The sequence below is a fragment of the Protobothrops mucrosquamatus genome, unplaced genomic scaffold (genome assembly GCF_001527695.2).
Source record: "Protobothrops mucrosquamatus isolate PMUCROS unplaced genomic scaffold, P.Mucros_1.0 scaffold1485, whole genome shotgun sequence".
In the NCBI taxonomy this organism is placed as follows: domain Eukaryota; kingdom Metazoa; phylum Chordata; class Lepidosauria; order Squamata; family Viperidae; genus Protobothrops; species Protobothrops mucrosquamatus.
This window is the reverse complement of record NW_015387662.1, coordinates 31,132-51,506: the sequence shown is the minus strand read 5'-3', so window position 1 is coordinate 51,506 and position 20,375 is coordinate 31,132. Positions and strand designations below refer to the sequence as shown.

Genomic DNA, 20,375 nt, shown 5'->3' with positions numbered 1-20,375 from the left:
TTTTTTTTTTTTTTTTTTGTGGCTAAGGTCTTCAGAGAGGTTTATGAAAATTAGCTGCTTCTACCAAGTGAGATGACCTCTAAGAAAAGGTCCTATATCCCTAGGAACAGCTTACCTTACAGCTTGTAGAATTGTGTGTGGTCTCTTATTAAAGAGACTTACAGAAAGATCTTTTTAAAAGCCATAATTAATTGTACTAATTAGTTTAATCACTAGCTATCTGTGTGTGTGTGTGCCTGCCTGCCTGCCATCAAATCAGTGTTGATTCCTGGCAACTGCATGGACTTGGCAAGATTTTGGAAGTACTTTGCCATCACTCTCTTTCAAGAACTGAGAGAAGGGGGCTGGCCCAGGTAACCTACATGGCTTTGTGCATAAAATGGGACAAGAACTCAGTCTCCTGGTTTCTAGCCTGGTGCCTTAACCACTACCTCAAAGCGGTTCTTATAGCTTAAATAATTAGTATTTGTAATTACTTAACCAACTAATTTTTCTGAAGTCAGGTGAAACTTAACTGGAGTATGTATTCATCAACCACGATGACTCTCTTTTCAGGCCAAAGGCACTACACCTCTAGCACCACCACCAAAGCCTATCCGCAGAAGGCCAAAATCCGAAGATGAGCTGAAACCTGAAGTGGAGGAGCATGCGCAGAAAACAGGTGTCATAGCTGCTGTTCTTGCTTCTCAGCCATCTATTCCTAGGTAACCCAAGATGTGTATGAGAATCTCTAATACTGAGATATTTTCATTTTAAATAGCAAATAGATTTATTAAAGAGGCCTATAAATGGTCTGTGATGCTTGAGTCCTCGAATTGCTAAGAAAGGCAGTATACTCAAACTTTGATCTGCACACAAGTTTTAATCTTGAGGCTACAGGGGAAATTACTACAAAATATTTTGCAAGCTCCTTTTGCAAGTGCCTATTTATTAAAATTAAATAAAATATCTGTGTGTTCGGTATAAGGATGGAATGAAATGGCTCATGCAAACTAACCGATGTACACACACACACACACCCTTCTTTCATCATGTGGAGCTTTTTATATATATGATTGAGAGAAAGCCCAACTCTTGGGGTAACTTTTTCCATTTGGGTGATGTTCTAAACTAAAATTGGATTCTAAGGTGTGTCCAAGGGGAAGGCTGAAGATTGAGACCTTTGGTATTTTTCTAAGTTGCAGTAGTCAAAGTGCAGGATAATGTGCTTTTGATTTTGTGAACTGTTTCCCTGTAAAAAAAACAAACCCCTGTGATTTTGCTTCTTAATTTGTGGGGGGGGGGGTGTTCTGGGCAGGCCACAAAATAGGAGATTGGGAAATTCATTTGGCCACCACCTACATTTACACAGACAGTCATATAAACTGGTACTGTTTAAACCAGGCATGTCAAACTCGCAACGTCACGTGACGTCGCACAAGGTATTGGGACTTTTCCCCCATTGCCGGCAATGGGATGGGCACGGTTTCGGCGTGATGCATCTGGCCCATGGGCCAGAAGTTTGACATGCCTGGTTTAAACTGTTGTTGGAAACATGTTCAGTGATTTTTGAAGCTATAAAGTTGTGAAATATAAAGAATTCAATCCAGTGAAATGTTCAGACAGCGGCTTTGTTGTTTCAAACACTTGGAAAAAAGCTGTTGTATATAATCAGGGAGCAGAACCCACACTCGCTGACATTGATGTTGTTACCCAAATGGGTAATGAAACGTCTGCAAGCAAACAAGTTTAGAGAGCAGCAAGGATTCCACAGTTCCTGAGCTACAGATATTCTGTTCTGTTGGAACTTGCAAAATAGAACAATTCAAAGGTGATTTTGAGTTGTTCAACCCTGGGATCTCTTCATAGAAAAAAAAAGAGTCTTAGAAAGTGCCAGCAAACACATGTAGGCTTTAAATGCTTCAAATATTAGCTCTGTAATCAGAAAACAGAAGGCCAAAATTATAAAAGCCATTTTCTTTACAGTTGTACAATTAAGCACATTACAGAGCTAAGGAATTTAACAATATCGTGTTCAAAACAACTTGAGCTTTTAGGGGAGAAAAGTATTCCATAGTTCCTGAAAGTTGTTTCATGAAATGTCTCCTCAGATCAGTGGGAAAGGACAAGAAAGCTATTCAGGCATCAATTAGACGCAATAAGGAGACCAACACTGTTTTGGCCAGACTGAACAGTGAATTGCAGCAACAATTAAAGGTAAGATAATTGACAAGTTATTATGAGATGTTTTACAAACATACATTCTTCTTCAGTATTGTACTTTCTGTTTAGCAAACTTGTAAAGAAAAGCCCAGTATCCACAGCTCATGCTTTCAATTAGTATGTTCTTTTGGAGATTCAGCTACTTTATATAATTTAAGTTAGCTGTATTCAGGCTCCAGAGCATGTTGGAAATACTTAAACCTAATTACAAGATCCATGAAATTAAGGGAGGGGAGGGGGGTAAGAAGGGAAAAGAGGCATTCAGTTTGACAAGTATTCTATGTATGAATGAAGTTGTTGACAGATATGTTCTCAGTCATCTCATTGAAATGGTGGAACAATCACCATTAGAAGATTTTGACTGCAGATTCACAAAGAATGTAAGCTTTTAATTCTCAGTACATTTTTCCAGCAAAATAGGTTTGCAGCATTAGCTGCATTAAAGACACAACTACTCAAGACAATAATGAATTTGACTACCTATAAACTGACATCATATGCAGTTCATACATCCAGTAATAATAAAAAAGCTGACAAACTGTACTCAGTGAGTACTCTTCAGTGGTACTACATCCACATGGAGAGAAGCATTGGGGTACCACAAGGCTCCGTCTTAGGCCCAGTACTCGTCAATATCTTCATTAATGACTTAGATGAGGGAATAGAAGGGGAACTCATCAAATTTGCAGATAGCACCAAGCTGGCAGGAATAGCCAACACCCCAGAAGACAAGCTCAGGATCCAAAAAGATCTTGACAAACTTGAACAATGGGCCCTATCCAACAGAATGGGTTTTAATATGGAGAAAAGCAAAATTTTACATTTAAGCAGGAAAAATCAAAGTTTTAAGTACAGATTGGGCGAGACCTGGCTCAAAAACAGCAACTGTGAGAGGGACCTTGGAGTCCTAGTGGACGATCACTTGACTATGAGCCAGCAGTGTGCAGCAGCAGCCAAAAAAGTTAATACAATCCTGGGTTGTATAAACAGAGGCATAGAATCAAGATCATGTACTAGTACCACTTTATAAAACCTAGTAAGACCACACTTGGAATACTGCAACCAATTTTGATCACCATACTACAAAAAAGATGTTGAGACCTTTGAAAAAGTTCAGAGAAGAGCAACTAAAATGATCAAAAGCCTGGAGACTAAAACATATGAAGAACGGCTGCAGGACTTTGGTTTGGCTAGTCTAAAGAAAAGAAGAAACGGGCAACATGATAGCAGTATTCCAATATTTGAGGGGCTGCCACAAAGAAGAGGGCATCAAACTATTTTCCAAAGCACCAGAGGGCAAGATAAGAAACAATGGTTGGAAACTGGTCAAGGAGAGAAGCAACCTGGAATTAAGGAGAAACTTCCTAACAGTGAGGAAAATTAACCAGTGGAACAGCTTGCCTTCAGAAATTGTGGGCGCTCCATCACTGGAGATTTTTAAGAAGAGACTAGACCAGTGATGGCGAACCTTTTAGAGACTGAGTGCTCAAACTGCAACCCAAAACCCACTTATGCATCATCGAGTGCCAGGTGGATGTGACCCATTGGGTGGGCGTGGTCCATTGGGTGGGCGTGGCTGCGGTGGTAACAGCAGACTGGGTGGGACTAAAAAGTTCAATCAATCAATTCCAACTTTGCAAGATCTTTTTTTTCCCCACGAGAAGTTGAAATTGACTGATTGAACTTTTTTTTTTTTGCACACGGCGGTGGAGGCCTAAAGCAAAAAGGTTTTATAAAACCCAGCTGAAGGCCTAGGACTGGGGCAACGGCGTGCGTGCCCACAGAGAGGGCTCTGAGTGCCGCCTCTGGCACCCATGCCATAGGTTCACCACCATTGGACTAGACAGTCACTTGTCTGAAATGGTATAGGTTCTCCTGCTTGAGCAGGGGGCTGGACTAGAAGACCTCCAAGGTCCCTTCCAGATTCCTACTCTACTCTACTCTGCTCTATTCACTAAATGTAAAATAGTTTTGTTGAAATAGTTTGTTTCAGTATTTCTTTATTGATTTACTTTTTCACTTGCAAAGAAACCACAAGTGTTCCTCCCTAAACAAGATTATTGAACATAATTGCTGACTGATGCTATGTTTTTAAGAAAAATATAAAGAACACTTTTTAGGCAGAAATTTTGCATACTGAAGTAAAAGTTGTGTCTAACTTCACTGTCTTATATTATTTGCATAAACACTGTTCTCTGCATAAAACCAGCAAAATGTGTATAATTGTGCATGCATGTGCATGCATATGTTAATGCACTTTCATTGTGGTATCTAAATGGCAAATTTCTCCTTTCTAGGATGTCCTGGAGGAGAGAATTTCACTGGAGGTTCAACTGGAACAGCTTCGGCCCTTCTCTCACTTATAAACCAGTTGCCATTAACTGTGAAATAATTAACTCTGAAACAGAAAATTGGGTAAAAGGCCTAATTAAAATCCCATATGTTTCACTCAGTGCACTCTTAACATTTTTGTTGTGATTGATATGTCCTCTGTCCACAGCTGTATTTAAGTAACTTTTTATAATTTTAATACAAAGAATGAAATAAGTGTTTCCTTGAATGTTCAATATATTCCCATTTTCTTGGGAGGACACAATTTTTAAGTTGGAACCAGATTTATACAACTTAAGTGGCCTATATCCCAAACTGGAACTGAATACTAAATGAATTTTCTATATTTCACGTCAAAGCATCATAAATAAAAGCATCCCAAAAGCTACCTTTATCACAGAAGCACATATATTTATCATAAATACCTTTTACACATCTGTCTTACTGTGTAAATGGAAATTAGCCAGCTGTGGTCATCACTGATCCCCCCCAAATCAGAGTTTGTAGTCTTGCAAATCATTAGTAATTTCAGAAGCCTATTCTATTTGAGTAACCCAATATCTTCCAAGTCCAGCCTATGTTCTTTTACACTTTGCCATACCAAATTCTGTTGTCCTTGCCTGTTGATATACTGCGCGTGTGACCACAGCTTGACTATTGTTAAAATGTTTGCATTCATGATGTCATTTTGCAGTCTGCCCACAAGTGTTTCTCTTCTGTGAAAGGATCGGGTGTTGATCTCAGCCATGCACTTTTCCTGAACACCACATATAGTTGCATGCTTTGCACATTATCCTTTACAAACTGACACATCCACCAAACGTTACTGTAACACTCTTTGTGGTCAAGAAATGTGTCAGTACCTCAACTCTTTCCCAATCTTCCCCCTCTACTCCTCACCCACCACCACCACCACCCCCAAGTTGTGTTTCTTAAAATGTTGGGTTCTTATTTCTGTTCATGTCTCCAGGCATTATTCTTCTGCTTGTAGACAGGCTTCGTTATTAACACAAAATTTCCTGAGTGTATCCTGCTATTCAGGTTGATGTACTGTATTAGGATTTGTTGTATATTGTATAATACACACCCTTTTGATCTCATATGTAAATTTGCATTAATGCTGACTAACAGCAGATATTCTATTTAATGGCTTATTCTGGCTGTGGGATCATAGATGTTAAAATGCATGGAAGTATCTCAGCAGAATCAGAACTAGCAACTGTGTGATTTTTACAACAATAAAACAGCACAATATTTTAATTGGAGTTAATCCTTTTAATTTGGCTCAATAACAGAAGACAATTGACTTTTGTACATTTTTTTTTACTGAATATGGAGTCAGTTATTTTAAGGCTAGAACTGGGTGAGTTCATACATTATGATAGGACAAAATAAAAAAGACATGTTTAGCATTCTATGGGAGCCAGACTATGTCTGGTTGCAGAATTTCTACTAGTCTAAGATCACTACATGCTACTAATAGTCATATATTCACTTATTAAAATTGGAAACAAACTTTTTAGTAGAAAATATCAAACATTTAGGAAGAAGAAAAAAGTCATAAAAAGCATTCACTGCACATGCAAAACAATATATTCAAAATAAAATATGCATCGTGCAGTTACATTAATGGTTCACTAATAATCTCTACATGTTACATGGCGTAAACAGAATATCAAGTCATAGCAAATATAATTTATTATTTTACTAAATATAAGAAAGGTCTAGAAAGGTAGGTATATCCCTTATATTCAGTCATTGAAACAAAACCACTTTATTTTCACAAATTTATTTTGAAGCTCATGAGCACTTGGATATAGTATGCGCCTGCCTTATGCTCAATCCTGACATTCCCATATTCAAATCCAAAGATTTCAGCTCTTATACAATATTTAGTTTGTAGATTTCCTCCAGCACTAATCAGTATAAGGGTGGCAGATGCCTATCCAGTACTTGTGCAAGATACGGATGAGAGCATTGTTTGAAACAATTTCTACTGCAAAATTGAAATTTTCAGATATAAAATTTTGACTGCATAAGTAAAGTCCAAAATCAGCCAAGATGTATCTTATTGGTGATAAGGAAGTATTCCTTTAAAAAAACTTCTGATGTCTTATTTTAATAACCACGTTCATAACCTATGACTCAACCACAACCTCCTGTCATAAATCATTGTATATATTTATTTCATACTAAATTTGCTTATAATAAAGTTATTTCAGTTAATGGTCACATCCACCATGTCATTAGATCATGAGCAACATACATGGAAAGTATACAGGCAGTCCTCATTTAGCCAATGCCTCATACAGCAACCATTTGCAGTTATAACAGGGTTGAAATCTTTGTGACCAATTGTCACATTTACAACCCTTGTAGGTATATAAAACAAAGGAAAACTGAAAGAAGATCATAAACACAGACATGGGTTTCACTTAGCAACTGCTTCACTTAATGACCGAGTTGTCAGTCCCAACTTCAGTCACTACATTGCCTTATTCAGTTTACATCCTGACTGATACTACAGTGAATTGCTTTTTGTAATGCAGAAAACCATACAAACTTGTCTTCATCTGCGGAACAGATCCACTGATGCCTGGGCCCTTGTAAAAGAAAAGCATTCTGGATATCTGTGAAAATAAGCAAACAAAAATTGTCATTAATTTAGATTCCTTAAGAATGTTTCTTAAGTCAACATGTGCATCAGTTAAAAATCGGAATGGACATACGTTGCAAAAGATTCTCATGATAACAGTGTTCGTAAAGTGGTTATTGTGAAATGAATTAAAAATTGGCTGCCTAGCTAAACCTAGATTTGTCATAAGAAGACATTACAGGCATCCTTGCATAGAATGCCTGAAAATTCCAAACTGTATGAATGTATTAAGAGATATGGCTGCCTACCTTATCTGTCATAACTGAGCAGCTTACAACAAAACATAGAAGACATAAGCTAGCTGCCAGAGATACACAATTTATCCCAAAACAATACTCCCCAATACATAAATGATTGCAATCAGTGAGCTCCAGCTTTCTCCTATGCTGAGCCTTTCAAGGCCTTTTGGAAGAATAAAAGGCTCTGCTGAGGAGACCAACTTCCCAGGTCCTACTAGATCAGACATATCAAACTTGCGACGTCACGTGATGTCGCGCAACGTATCTGGAGAGTTTTGCCATTGCTGGCAATGGGGTGCTCTGTACTAGATGCTAACATTTAAGGGAAGGGAACTGGAGCACTGACTATATCTGACCTGGCGACACAGGAAGAAATCCTCAGATATCTTCAGAGGCGGTTCTGCCTATAACCTGGCCCAAGCCATGTGTTGACCCATATATAGTTTCAGCCTTCCTGTGAGGTTCATTAGGACAATGAGATCCTCATGTTGTTAGAGCTAGGTAAAAGACTTGTCTTACCTGTCTCTTTCCAAGATGCATAGGAAGTTTGTCCAAACTGACCTATCGCCGGTAATAATTAAATGTAAGACTAAAGTGAAATCCTATTTCTTCCCATTCTTCCACATCTCCAATAAGAAATATTTAAATTATAAATAGTGCTCCCAAACGCTTCTCATTTTAGGAACATTTTTAAAAGTGAATTATATTTTCCCTGGGATGCACTACTCCAAAAATTAATAACTGAAAGGTGAGGATTTTTAGTGTGCATGTGCGCGCACGTATGCATGCCCATACGTCAGTTGTAACTGAACTAGTCCCCTCAGTATTCTTGGCAAGATTTTTGGTTTGCCTTTTCCTTCTTCCTAAGGTGCAGAAGGTGTGTTTGGCACAATGTCACCCAGCTAATTTTGTGCCTAAGGCAGGACTAGAACTCGGTCTCCCAGTTTATAGGCCAATACCTTAACCGCTACACCAAACTGGCTTGTCTAGAGGTGAGATCACAGGTAGGTGTACTTAATCATCTAAAGGAAATGACTTAGGAAACTAAAACACACAAATGTACTTCCTTTATGATCAACTGGCTGGAGTCAGATGCTGTTTATCTGGCTTTAAAGGGAATTCCAATTTGAACCGGTTGAAGGATAGTAAGAATGCGTATGAAGGATCAAGGAAAGTACCAATAGCTTTCTCAGCTTCCCATTAAAGGCAGTCTGACATATCCTGACTGCAGAAGTAGCTACTCTAATCTACAAATAGCTCAACAGGAAACACGTCTGCCAAAGTGAGGGGGCTTTCCATCCAATGTTTTGCTTTGGATTTTTTTTGTTTTGTTTTTGTGAACTGTTAATGATTGGAGTCAATGATCTATTTGTTTCAGAGCAACAAAAAGCCCCAGTATGCCATCTTGATATATAGTAGTCCCTGATTTACAACCATTCATTTGGTGACTATTCAAAGTTACAGGCACTATAAAAAGAGAGAGTTACCACGACTAGTCTTCACACTTAGGATCATTGCAGCATCCCCACGATGAAATGATCAGAATTCAGTTATTTGGCAGTTGGCCTGGATTTAGGAAGGTTGCAGCATCCTGGGGTCATGCTGCCATTTGCTGCCTTCCCAGCCAGCTTCTGACAAGCAAAGTAAAGGGGGGAACCCCAGATTCACTTAATGACTGTATAATTCACTTAACAACTGCAGTGACTTGCTTCAGCATGGCAAAAAAAGGTTGTAAAACTGGGTGCAGCTTACAAAACAATCGCCTTCCTTGCTTCTGTATAGGACCACAACATTAGGGCCTTAGATCCTCTTGCCAACTGAATACCCTTCAACCTACTCTCTATCTTTAGAAATGACCATTTCCCCATCAAAGTGGTAAAGACTGTTACAAGAAGCTTTAAGATTTTATAAATCTCAGTCCAATAAAACCCTTCTAAAAAATTTTCCAGTCATCGTCCAAGATATTTGAATTCTAAATGGATTACATAAATTCCATATGATTTTTGAGTCACACTGTCAGGTTGGGGCTAGGCCAATTCACTGTGGCCAATTCGCTGCAGGACAACTTGCCAATTGTTAAATTTTAAGTGTTCAGCTTAAATCTGACTTAGTTTGATATCTTTAGTAAGGATGACTGTGTGGTTATTGACTTCTAGTTGTTTGACTTAATTCTGGCTCTACTTCTAAAATGTAGTCGGGATGGATCCATCTTTAGGTATATTTGATACAAATATTTTTGCTTTCACTGGAATAGTTTTGGTCAAATTACTTTGCCCACAGTGTGCAATTTTATAAAAGACTCAGACTTTTATCCTTGAGCCAAAAATTTTCTTTCTTTCTTTCTTTCTTCTTTCCTTTCTTTTTCTTTCTTTCTTTCTTTCTTTCTTTCTTTCTTTCTTTCTTTCTTTCTTCCTTCCTTCCTTCCTTTCTTTTTCTTTCTTTCTTTCTTCTTTCTCTTTCTTTCTGTTTCTCTCTTTCTTTCTTTTTCTCTTCCTTCCTCCTTCCCTTCCTTTCTTTGTTTCTCCCTCTCTTTTTTTCTTTTTTCTTTTTTTCTTTCCTTCTCTCTCTCTCTCTCTCTCTCTCTCTCTCTCTCTCTTTCTCTCTCTCTCTTTTTCTTTCTTTCTTCAATTTGTATAGCCACCCATCTCAGTCAATGACTTATATATCCTAAGGCAGGGGTAGGCAACCTTGGCTCTTTTATGACTCGTGGACTTCAACTCCCAGAATTCCTGAGCCAGCCATGCTGAGGGGAAAGGGAGAGGTTTCCATGCTGGCTTAGGAATTCTGGGAGTTGAAGTCCATGAGTCATAAAAGAGCCAAGGTTGCCTACCCCTGTCCTAAGGGAACCAGAACGAGGATAATGAATGCATTCATTACATTACTGAGCAGTTGTTTTTAACTACCATCAGTTTGATTTGTATTGTTCCGTTCTTTCTTTGTGTCTGGGTACACATGCTAGTTTGTATTCTAAATAGACTTCCAGAATTTCAAATAAAACCTTGAGGGATTTGGATATGATTTAGCATCCACTCCAATGTTATACACTCATTTTGATAAATCTGCCACCCCAGCAGCAAATGCTGAGACTTACAGCAGATTCAGAGTGAAAATGTTTGGATATTTTCTCTCCTGCATCAATAGGGAAAAGAAAAACAACAGTCACAGTAAGAGAAAGGCGAGGGAACTGGAATTCCTAAAAACTGCATACTAACAGCTCTTCCCATCAACTACAGGTAGTCCTTGACTTAGGACCACAATTGAGCTCAAAATTTCTGTTGCTAAGGGAGACATTTCTTGAGTTTTGCCCCCTTTTACCTTTCTTGCCACAGTTGTTAAGTGAATCACTGCAGTTGTTAAATTACTAACACAGTTGTTAAGTGAACCTGGCTTCCCCATTGACTTTCCTTGTCAGAAGGTCACAAAAGGTGACCCTGGGACACTGCCACCGTCATAAATAGGAGTCAGTTGCCAACTTGATCTGAATTTTGATCACCTGACCATCATGGGAATGCTGCAGTGGTCATAAGTGTGAAATACAGTCATAAATCATTTTTTTCAGTGCTGTTGTAACTTTGAATGGTCACTAAACGAACTGTTATACGTCAAGGACTACCTGTACACTGGCGAGGGAATATTCTATTATAGATAGTCCTCGACTTAAGAGTCACAACTGGACCAGAATTTCTGTAACTAAGCAAGGTTGTGGTGTGGTGAAGTCAACCGTGCCAGATTTTACAACCTTTTTGGCCACCATTGTTAAACAAATCACTGCAGTTGTTAAGTGAATCACATAGCTGTTAAGCAAATCTGGCTTCTCCCATTGACTTTGCTTGTTGGAAGGTGGCTGAGAAGGTTGAAATTTACATCACTCCAGGATGACGCAACAGTTGTAAATACATGGCAGTTGCCAAGCACCCGAATTTTGATCACGCAACTATGCGGATGCTACAACGGTCATAGGTGCGAGGACTGGTTGTATGTCATTTTTCTTCATTGCCTTTGTAACTTAACTTTAAAACGGTCGCTAAGCAAATGGTTGTAAATTGAGGACTATCCGTACACAGCCAATGGAGAAGGCAAACAAAACAGGGCATCTGAAGTGAAGCAGAAAATCCGGTCCCATTTTTTTTCCCCAAAAAGCTTTTCACAAGGAGAGTTACAGAATACCTCTGCTTTTTTATATTGCATCCTCATGAACATAACAGAGCATTACTATTTTTATCCACTCAAAATACTGTCTTCCTTTTCCTAAAGGGCATAGCTTTTGCAATCCCTGGATCCTGTCTTTTCAAGGAAGTGGGAATTAAGCATCTCCTGCCAGCTCCATTGTTCGCTGACCAAAGAAACACCACCCTAAGTCTCAATCAGCAGTATCTGTGGGGGCGGTGTGGAGGGAGGATGTGATTAAACTCAAGTCAAGATGGTCATCATGAAAGCATCACCGAAGTCCCACCCATTTTGTATCTGCATCAACATCAGACATGCAGACAAGGGTGTGGAGCTTCAAGCAGACTGCCACAAATTGCCATCTTGACCTTCAACTGAGGCTCAAATTCCCAATTTGTTTCTTAGGTGAGCAAATACACTTCAGAAATTGCACCCCCATTGGGCAAGTGGGCTGGAGATCATTAAAACAGAGTTTCTCCTGCTACATAAAAAAAACAAACCCTGCAAGAACATCAGGTTCTGCCATCTTCAGCATGCTCCGCTTCGCTAGCATTCTGCCATAAAACGCAGTGAAAGGCGAGATTGGAGAGGTAGGTGGGGAAATGGTAGGGTGGGAGGAACCATAGGTGTCAATCTGGAACAGACTGGCCAATCAAGGACAGAGCTGTGAGGACAGAATGCAAAACTCCACCAAAAAGGTGCCAAACCTCAAAGGCGTTCCCAAAATATCTAGTTCGAATATCATTGGACACTGATGGAGTGGTCAAAACAGGAGGGTCAGGGAAGAGGGAAAAACGCAGGCTTTGCATGGGGATATTCAGATCCAGCTTTGCTTCTGTAATCTTTGGTAAAAGCAAACCTTTCTCTTCAAAATTGAGTCAAGGATCTTTCTTTCCTAAATGCTCAAGTCAGAATAAGCCTACTTTCAAAAGCAGTGTTGTATGTAATAAAGAAGAGTGAGCCAGTTTGGTACAGTGGTTAAGGTATCAGACTTGAAACTAGAAGACTGGGAATTTTAATTCCTCCTTAGGCAGGAAGCCAGCTGTGCTACCCTGAGCCAGCCCCTCTTTCTCAGCCCTAAAAAGAAGACAAGGGCAAAGCGCGTCTGAAAATCTTGTCAAGAAAATTGCAGGAAGTTGCCAGATATACAGGTATCACATAGTTTGATTCTGAGAATGTCTCTGAGATTTTGTAACAATATTATTGCTGTAATTAAAAAATATATTTTTTAAAAAATTCTATGAATGCATTCAACATTTTTTTTTACTATTTTAGAGTAATGAAAAGCATACATTTAGAATCTGGAATGTCTTCAATCTGGAGCTGATGGAGCATTGTTGTAGCCAAAAACTGGTAAGTGACCTTGGGGATTCGTTCAAAGGGCTTGTAGGAGATGTTGCGTTGTGAAATAACAAGGACATCATTGAACAGGAAAAGTCTAAGATCGTGGGTATGCTCATACAACCTGGAAAATTGAAGGGTTAGTTTCGTTATCCGTGTTAATATAATTTATAAATAATTTAACAGCCGCAGGAGAACATTCAAATGCAGTAAACATTTTTTTAAAATGCATTATAGTGAACATTTATAAAAGTGTACTAAAAAGTATAAGACAACACAAAACACAAAATTTTTGGATCACTACAATAAAATACAGAAGTTAACAAGTTTCATCCAATTCAATATGCATGAAATATTTCCCTAACTGCTCAAACTCAAAGCTCAGCAAGGACCTCATTAAAAAGGCTGATTTGCTGTACATTTTTGGAATGTTAGCGGCGCACGTATGGTTTTGCCCAATGATATAATTATATCATTGTTAGCTGTCGCCCTATATTTAATTTTTTAAAATATTTTTATTTATAAATTTGTAAACCATTTCAGTCAAGATTACTCTAAGCGCTACACACAAGCAACAGCTGCAGCTAATGCATTGGTAATAGTAACATACAATAAGAAAAATGCAATAAAAAGTAGATTTAAAATTAGGATTAATATTTCTAGCAACAGGAGGTTCTTAAGTCCCAAGGGTTTTCAAATCTGCCAAATTCCTATGAGCCTCCAGAAGGACAGGGGAAGGGAAGCTACCCTTGCATTGGGGACCAAGCTGCTCCAGAATAAGGGAGTCCCTGAAGAGAATACCCACTTTCAGATCCCTTGAGGATGGGAACCTTCAGCTGTTGGTGTAGGCACTCTTTGTGCCCTTGAATTGGGTGGGCAGAATCTCTATGGAAAAGCAATCTCAAAACTACCCAGAGATATACTGTAGGGTTTTATAACTGTGTTTATATACTTGTGTTTATGTTTATATTTGTATTTTTCTTTTCTTTTTTTAAAAAAGATTCATTGCACTCTAACAAGGAAAGTATGCAACATGACACATAATTTACACAATAAATAATTCAATACATTCAGCATTTATGATCTTCATGGTCTCTATTTAGAAAGAAGAAAACCTTTAGAAACAAACGGAGGAACATTTCTATAATGCTAGACCTCATTTTGTTTATATTAACCTTAATATTTTTACTGACCTGAACGGCAAATTCGTTCTCTTAGAACAGTTTAGCTGGGCCACATCTTGCACCATAATTAGATATCTACTGGCTTTCAACAACTGCTGTGAATTAGAACATTAAAAATTATTGTTACCAAATTGATTCATTATTTTTTGGCTATTTTGCATTTAATTGCAATATTTATAAATCACAGACTTCTAAAATGTTTAAACATCGAAAGTACTCTTTGACTACTCTATTTCTTGTTTCAATCTGTATGGTCACCCATTTCAATATCATGATTGTAGGTGTCAAACAGCAATTTAAAAACATATCGACAACACTCCAATAAATATATAAATGGCTGCTTCTGATTCACCAATGGATGGTTACAGTGAAGGATCCAGCATCTGATCCATGGGCAATAAATCAATACATCAATCCAACCATCCATGGGCTGTCTCATACAGTATATTCCAATTTCCAAGTCCAGTGGTACTGGCTTCTTGAGATAATTAGGGTCTGAAATAGGGAGAAACAAACTCAAACTAACAACATCCAAACCATGACAATAGATATTTGCTTGTGTTTGTAAACATCAGAGTAGTTAACATTGTACCTAATGGTTCTTGCCAAGATCACAATCTCCTAGAATAGGTTAATCCTTGAGTTGGGAAAGGAACTTTTGTGTTGACAATTCCTGCTAAATCAGCATGTAGAGGCTGTGGCCTGGGGACCTATTCCTTAGTTTTGGCTGGCACAACAGTTGTAGTTTACCTACCACAATGAACTGGTAACAGTAACTCAAACCCAATCCACCTTGCAGCTGGGCTATCACGATGAGCTCAAATTTTGAAGATGAGTCAAATACTATAGAAACCTTATTCCTAGTCAAGGACACTAATTACTATAGAATAACACAGCTCTTTGCTTGACTGGGATTTTAGTCTAGTCAAATCTAATAAGTCAGCCACTGTGTTTTACTTGCTATAATTTTTATTTTCATGGTTTTATTGTACATACTGTCTTGTATTTGACACATTCCCATTTTGCACTTTTAATACTTTTCCAATCAACTTCCTCATTCATAAAAGGCATTTACTTTTCTTTATCATTCTACCAAAATATATTTCTTTGAGTAAATCAATTGGTTTTATCTTTGTCATTTATCGTTAAACACACGAAACTCATCCTATGGAAACATCTTCTAACAATGTCTTGTTTGGGCATTTTGGTTCATATAAACAAAGCTGATTACTTACAGGTCCTCCTTGGATACACCGTTGCACACTCAATAGCAGATCATTTCTGCCCACATTCAGTTTCAACTAGAAAATTTAATATATGGGAATTAAGTTATTGCAAGGATCTCTTGAGAGGGCTATGCTACATAATCAAGAAGATATTCTTGGACTTCTGGTTTGCCATCACGGCTCCTGCAGACGCAGGAAAGTGAGCTCCGTCTTCCGTGACCGAATTTGTCCTGCTGGGGGACTCTGGAAAGGGTCAAAAGTCGCCCTGTAGGGGTGACGAGCAAGGAGGGGACCCCCGCTTGATCGCGGGAAGGTGACAGCCCTTCCGTTTGATCCAGGGCAGCTCTCCAAACCTGCGTGAGAAAGACTAGCCATAGCAATACGGCTCATCACTAAACTGCTAACAGGTGGAGTCAAAATTATCACCAAGCACCTTTAAAGCAATTTGGATGAAACTGGGTGAGATCTGATCTTCTCTTTAAGACTTTAAGTATCTTTTCCTGTAAAAGCTGCCCAAAGTATTTTCCCCCTGTGAGGAGAGAGGGAAGGGAATTTCTACCCCATCCTCTAAGAAAAGCGGCAACTACCTACCCAGGGGAGCAACTATAAGAACAATTTTAATCTAATTGGATGTATATGCTTTTGAAAGTTGGGGACTAAAAGTTTCCTATTCTTACTGGAGACGTTTGTTTTTATCTAAAAAAAAAAGAAATAAAACTTGAAAAACTATCATAAAAACTTTGGACTTAAAAAGCTTTAAATGGTATCGGTGACATCTTGTGGTGAAGTATGGTATTACAACTTGTTATTGCCTAAAAGAGACTTGGCTTGAAGCCCAGATTCTAGAAAAAACTTTTCTGACCTTGACAGATACCACCTGTGAAAAACTCAGCTGAAAAGAAGGAACTTTGGGCAGCATATCTGGCCTGTTTGAACTATGAATGTAAACCTTTACTGACTTTCAGAGCTATACATGGCAATTGCTTTCCTATTTCTCTACATGAGAAGCATTTGTTATTACACGAGATGCTGGAATATCTTGGACTATAAATTCTTACTTGACAAACAATTTCCAATATAAAGATCACCTATAACACGTGAAATAGATGTCCCATACCCAGTTATAAAAAACAAAAAACTATTTTTAACGTTTGATTCTAAAGTCTTCAACTTAATACACTATCAAAATACTATGGATGAAGATCAGGAAAAAATCCTTTCCATGTTGAAATCAATAAATGAAACCATTCTTTCAGCTTATAACAAAATAAGATGCAACATAAAGGATCTTGACTACAACTAAAGAACTAACAATGCAGAAAATAACAGGAGAAGTGGAACAACTAAACACTAAGACAGAAGACTCAATTCCAGCCAACGGAAAAATCAGAAAAGGGAGTGACAACACTGAAAATGGAAAAGATTTTTTACATAAATCAGAAGAAATTCAAGGAGAAAGAAGAAGAACAGATTGAATGGAAGATAAACCTATCAGGACAATTGTGGGAAATTGGAGTAATAGGGAGGTGAACTAATGAATGCAAATGGGCTTGTTCTTCCAAAAAAACTGCAACCAAACGGCCTTTCTTATTTCAAATAATATATATAATAATAGAGGAAGAACTATTTGATGATTTAAAAGCACTGACATGGAAGGCTAGTTGGCAAAGGAAGAAAGTCAGAGTAAGGCTGAAGAAAATTAGGATTTTGATTTATTAGAGGGGATTTCATATTACTAATTAGAGGGTTGAATATGGTGGAAAATAGATAATTTTTAGACAATAAAGTAACATTATAATTGAATAACTAAGATGTGTAACAAGACTAATAGACTTTGGTATGTAAAGGGAAAAAGAGAGAAGTTGAGATAAGGGAAATTTTGGTCACATAATTTAAAATATTTGGAAATCAGTTGAAAATAAGAATTCTGTTTGCCTAATATGAGATAATAGAGTTTACCAGAAAAAGAGAGGGAGTATTTGAAATTTAAAAAATTTAGGCCTAAAAGAAAAAAATTATGTATACTATTGATTTATTGGTTAACCCAGACAATACATATAATGGTTTTGATTTATTAGAGAGGATACTGTATTATTAATTACATGGTTTAATATAGTTGAAAATAGATAACCTTTAGAAAACAGAACAAGACTATATTCAAATAGATAAGATGTATACTTAGAATATTAAATTTTGTTATGAAAAGGGAAAAAGGAGGAAGTTGAGATAAGGAAAACTTTGGTGACCTAAAGCTTGGAAATTATAAATATCAAATGTTAATTTGAATATTGATTGGAAATTAAAGCTTGGGAAAAAAAGCAATAACAGGACATTGATTGTATATAAGAATTGAATGTAAACACAATGCATAAGCTAAAAATTATTGATAAATGTAATAAGAATGTTTTTACTTAGTTGATAATAATAAGAACTGTATTAGCCTAATATGAGATAGTAAAGGAAAAAGAGAGGAAATATCTGATGTTGTAACTTGAGATTTGTACTAAATATTTATGTATGTTATTGATTAACCCAGTCACCACGTTGCTTTTTAAATACTTAGTTGTAAAATTAGAAAACTAATAAATTATAAAAAAGAAGATATTCTTTAAAAAACAAATGAAACAACTGTATGTTATTTTTTTAAAAAAAATGAAGTTATTTTTTTTTTTTAAAAAAAGTGAAGTCCAAATTAGCACAGTGAATCAGTTATGTATGTTTGGATTAAACTTTGAGAACCTATTTTATAATCCCTCGAAACATTACCTTCTGAAACAGATCAGCTCAAATTATTGTCTGCCAAGAAAATGTAATTTCTCTCATTTCAATATTCATATAAAGAGTCACCTGTCTGAAAACTTTTGCATAAATTTAAAACACCTAAGTAGCCTTTTGTGGGAGCAGACTGCCTTCAGACAAGTTCTGATGATTTATGTCTTACAGGGTAGACTCTCCAAGTAAAAATTAACAGTTGTATGATGAAAGTGTACCAGATGAACAACTGAGCATTTGCACATTTGTTGCATTTACTGTATCGTGCAATCATAAATATATTACATAGTAGAAATATACAAACCTAAAAGAGACTGGAAAGCAAACCAAGAAAACTGTCAATGACATAAGTAACAGAGGACAGCTTAAAAAAGAAGAATAGCATATGAAAAGTTGTGGGTCCATTGTCCCTTTTTTAAATAGATGCTCCCAAAACAGGAAAATGAAACATATCAGCTATCTAACTGTATTGCTACCTGAAACCACAACATACAACTTAGGATTCACCCTAAAAATTGGAAATTGCATAAATAGGAATAAACATACAATTAAGTCACTATTGCAGGGTCTTCAGAAAATCTAAGGCATAACAATTGAGAAAGATGAAATTATTACTTCATTTCATGACAGAACACCCTACACATCTATGAATCCAAAATCAGCCATTCAAGCCTTATTATATAAAGTACCAAACCTTGCCAAGCATATAAACATTTAATAAATATAATCATGAAACCTAAAGATCTTTGCCTCTAGACTGGCTTTCATTCTGATGGACAGAACAAACTAATCAGAGGAACCCTTATGGAAATCACCTATCTCTGGATTCATAGCAAAAAAAACAGTCATGCAACATCTGCAAGCAATTGCCCTCCCACACATACAATCCAAAATGCAGATTCTGTTAAGTGTAACAAAATACTTGTCATAATAAAAAAAGGTTACTTGGAAAACGCAACACAATCAATAACATCTTTAACAGAATCAAATTCACAAGAGAAAAAGATATTCTTATCAGCAGTGGAAACAGTGGTATGCATATTAAAAAAATCAACAACATATAAACCAAAAATTGCATCACCAAAGTGACAATCCAAATGCCAATAAAAAAACTGTATAAATCTCACCAGCAGATTACCTGCTAGACTTTAGATTGGCCCCCATACCAATGGCATCTCTCCAAGTATCCTAAGGCCTGCCCCCAAATCCAAACAATTTAAGAAAGAGCAGTACTTATGTACAATAAAAAAAATGGAAAGATCGTGAAGGCCGCTATATAGGACAAAGAAGCACATACTGTTCATGAACAGCAGATAGCAGTCAGAAGACATAATGAACAGGCTTTAATTTTATGTCGCATAGAGCAATTTAACCACAAATTTAAGTGAGAAAGTAACCATTTTAGATCACTCCCCCAAAGTCAGGCATTGTGACAGATCAGCCGTTAACACGGAGAAAGATAAACCTGGTCTGCAATCGATTTAATGGGTTGGAGAATGTTCTGAAGAATAATCAAGTTGATACTAGGTAATTCTCCCTGCGATAGGAATTCTGCTGGCTATTACCATTGCTTGAAAAATAAATTCTCTAGTTGCTGTCTGTCTAAACTTGAGTTGTGAGCATATCTGGAAGAATCTACAAAGATGTAAAACTGAACAGCTGTGACTAGAATTCCCCAGCCCAGTTTGCTAGTTTGACCTCCTATTAGCCACAGAGGAAATATCCTATAGTTATTTTGTGTTTGTGTTTTTCCTTTTGCAACTAACAGCAGCTCCAGAATGTGACTGAAACCACGAATCCCATTGCATTAAAGGAAGAGGAACCCCTATTTCATAATCCCCATTGGGATAATTAAACTAGAGGATATTCCGTGTAGCATGCAATAAATCCCATTCATCCAAAAGGGTGCAAAATAATCATCATGCTGAAGCAAATGTAGAAGACAGACCTGGTCTATATAATCTTTGAGTTGTTTCATTTGTTTAATTGCAGTGGCCAAGTCTTCGTGGTCAGTGTGTTCTTGAGGAGTGTGAAGTCTAAGAGCATAGAGGAGAGTGATGTATTCTTTGACCCTTTTAGAAGGGCAGAGCAGAAGTTCCTGTAAGCTACACAGCCAACATATACATTTAATGCATTGATTAGAAAAATGATAAATAAGCACAATCAAAATAATTTGCAAAGAGACTTAAATTTTAGAGTCAACTAACTCTTTAAGTAAGTTAACTGCTTTAAAATCTCATCTATAAACTGCTATGAT

General features: G+C 37.2%; 2 protein-coding genes across 2 annotated transcripts in view; one reads left to right on the top strand and one right to left on the bottom strand.

Annotated features, from left to right (window-relative positions):
• Positions 1–4,633, top strand: part of REPS1 (RALBP1 associated Eps domain containing 1) — a 43,616-nt gene extending 38,983 nt beyond the window's left edge. The window contains exons 18-20 of the mRNA XM_015822173.1: positions 556–704; positions 2,091–2,196; positions 4,500–4,633. Of these exons, the coding sequence (XP_015677659.1) occupies positions 556–704; positions 2,091–2,196; positions 4,500–4,568 (324 nt within the window). The 3' untranslated portion in view covers positions 4,569–4,633. The remainder of the gene's footprint in view (positions 1–555; positions 705–2,090; positions 2,197–4,499) is intronic.
• A 2,388-nt stretch (positions 4,634–7,021) lies between these two features.
• LOC107293039 (epithelial cell-transforming sequence 2 oncogene-like) overlaps positions 7,022–20,375 on the bottom strand; it is a 44,460-nt gene continuing 31,106 nt past the window's right edge. Inside the window, exons 19-23 of the mRNA XM_029285301.1 lie at positions 20,067–20,223; positions 15,356–15,421; positions 14,130–14,215; positions 12,888–13,060; positions 7,022–7,163 (exon numbers count right to left, since the gene is read on the bottom strand). Coding sequence (XP_029141134.1) covers positions 7,033–7,163; positions 12,888–13,060; positions 14,130–14,215; positions 15,356–15,421; positions 20,067–20,223 — 613 coding nt within the window. The 3' untranslated portion in view covers positions 7,022–7,032. The remainder of the gene's footprint in view (positions 7,164–12,887; positions 13,061–14,129; positions 14,216–15,355; positions 15,422–20,066; positions 20,224–20,375) is intronic.